The 1,519-nt window shown below is 32.2% G+C and overlaps 1 protein-coding gene across 1 annotated transcript; it reads right to left on the bottom strand.

The window, feature by feature from the left end:
• Positions 1-416: 416 nt before the first annotated feature.
• On the bottom strand, positions 417-1,519 carry LOC135803091 (putative lysosomal acid lipase/cholesteryl ester hydrolase). Its single transcript, XM_065316714.1, has 4 exons — positions 1,433-1,519; positions 1,209-1,367; positions 714-941; positions 417-652 (listed from the first exon to the last, which is right to left on the bottom strand). Exons 1-4 carry the CDS (start codon positions 1,517-1,519, stop codon positions 464-466), a joined length of 663 nt encoding a protein of 220 aa, XP_065172786.1. The 3' UTR covers positions 417-463.

The following is a 1,519-nucleotide window of genomic DNA, read 5'->3' as shown; positions in this document are numbered from 1 at the left end:
CATTATTTACAAAATTTGAATTCTGGAGGATTTAGGAACTGGGACTTCCACGATGAGGCTTTGAACATTGAAGCTTATGGTACTGCTGAACCTCCTAGTTATGATATTAGTAAAATTACAGTTCCTGTTAGTGTTTTCCATGGAGAGAACGACTGGTTGGTGTCTGTTACTGTAAGTATTCAACAAATAAAAATAAAAACTTTAATATTATGATTTACTGAAAATTTTAAAATTTTCAGGATGCTAAGAGTCTGATTTCTAAGCTACCCAATGTGATCAATGCTAAACTGGTGGACTACAAGGCTTTCACTCATATTGATTTCATCTGGGCTATTGATGTGGTGGAGTTGTTGTACAACGACGTCATTGAAATAATGGAACAATACAAATAAACAAACTACTTTAAAATATCAATAAAACGTTTAAAAATCTATTTATTTACAACATTTCTATTCTATCATATTTAATCTTTATTTCTCTTTGTTTTGGAATGCTTATCACGTTCATGTTTCTCAATCACTTGTAAGAAGTTAGGATAAATGTGTTTTTGGGCTGTGAAAGAAAGTAGAAAGTCAAAGTGATTGAATAATTCGTCGGGCACTTTGTAGTAGTGTATCACATTTGGTAGTGCTTTATGTAGAACATCAATATCCTAAAAATAATAAATTTGCATAAAATATTTACATATTTTTGTTAATTTTGTTAATTATTACTCTTTGTGATGTCAACCAATCATTCCCAGCCCAAAATATGGCAACAGGGGCAGTTGTTCGATTTAAGAAGTACAAAGGCGGAGTTTCCTGTCCGTATTTTTGAATGTTTTGCAGTATTCCATGATCATACTGACGAAAAACATCTGAATTTAATACTTGTGTATAATGTAGCAGTTGTTTCGTTGAAGATCCACCAGGGAAATGCGTAAAAGTTATTGGCAACAATGTCTAAAATAAAAAATAAAGATAATATTAATTCTTTTAAAGATATTTTCGAATTATGCAAGAAAAGAAATTAAATATTTTTGTATAATATTGCTTTTCAGATACAAAAAGTTCTACTTTAAACACGAACTGTCAAAACCGTGACACTAGACTCTCAGTCAATCAGTTACAAGTTGCAACTCAAAGAAAACCAATAAAAAATTGTTTCAGAACGCGAAAAACACGTAAAACAATACAATTTCTAAAATAAATAAATTTTTAAAACCTTACAGTGTTTAATCCTGGTCTATTAAATCCACCTGACAACCCAAATGGAATATCACAAAACCGTTGAGTCCATGCCCCATCCCGACAGTACACATTCCCAAAAATAGTCCATAAATCATTCCTTGCAAAAATTTCATGATAACCAATGACATCAGTAAACCACTTATAAAAAAAGAACACCCACATTTAATATAATAATTTGTAAGTCAATATGTGCATGCATTTACCTCGAGAAAACCTTGGAGCCTCGCAGGTATATTGAACGCCCATGACTTAATCTCCTTCGTGTGCACGACTGGAGCCAGCGCCAGCAT

The sequence above is a fragment of the Atheta coriaria genome, unplaced genomic scaffold (assembly GCF_025399875.1).
Source record: "Atheta coriaria isolate IRGN ID8LTWV9N9 unplaced genomic scaffold, Caltech_Dcor_3.1 scaffold1853_size1519, whole genome shotgun sequence".
Lineage (NCBI taxonomy): Eukaryota > Metazoa > Arthropoda > Insecta > Coleoptera > Staphylinidae > Dalotia > Dalotia coriaria.
This window is presented reverse-complemented; position numbering and strand designations above follow the sequence as displayed.

What these genes read in the sequence shown, in the direction of transcription:
- LOC135803091 (XM_065316714.1), bottom strand. Translation starts at nt 1,519, where the DNA reads ATGCTGGCGCTGGCTCCAGTCGTGCACACGAAGGAGATTAAGTCATGG. An exon ending in GGCTCCAAGGTTTTCTCGAG is followed by an intron (nt 1,368 to 1,432) that starts GTAAATGCATGC and finishes TTTTTTTATAAG; the next exon opens with TGGTTTACTGATGTCATTGG. An exon ending in ATAGACCAGGATTAAACACT is followed by an intron (nt 942 to 1,208) that starts GTAAGGTTTTAA and finishes TTTTTATTTTAG; the next exon opens with ACATTGTTGCCAATAACTTT.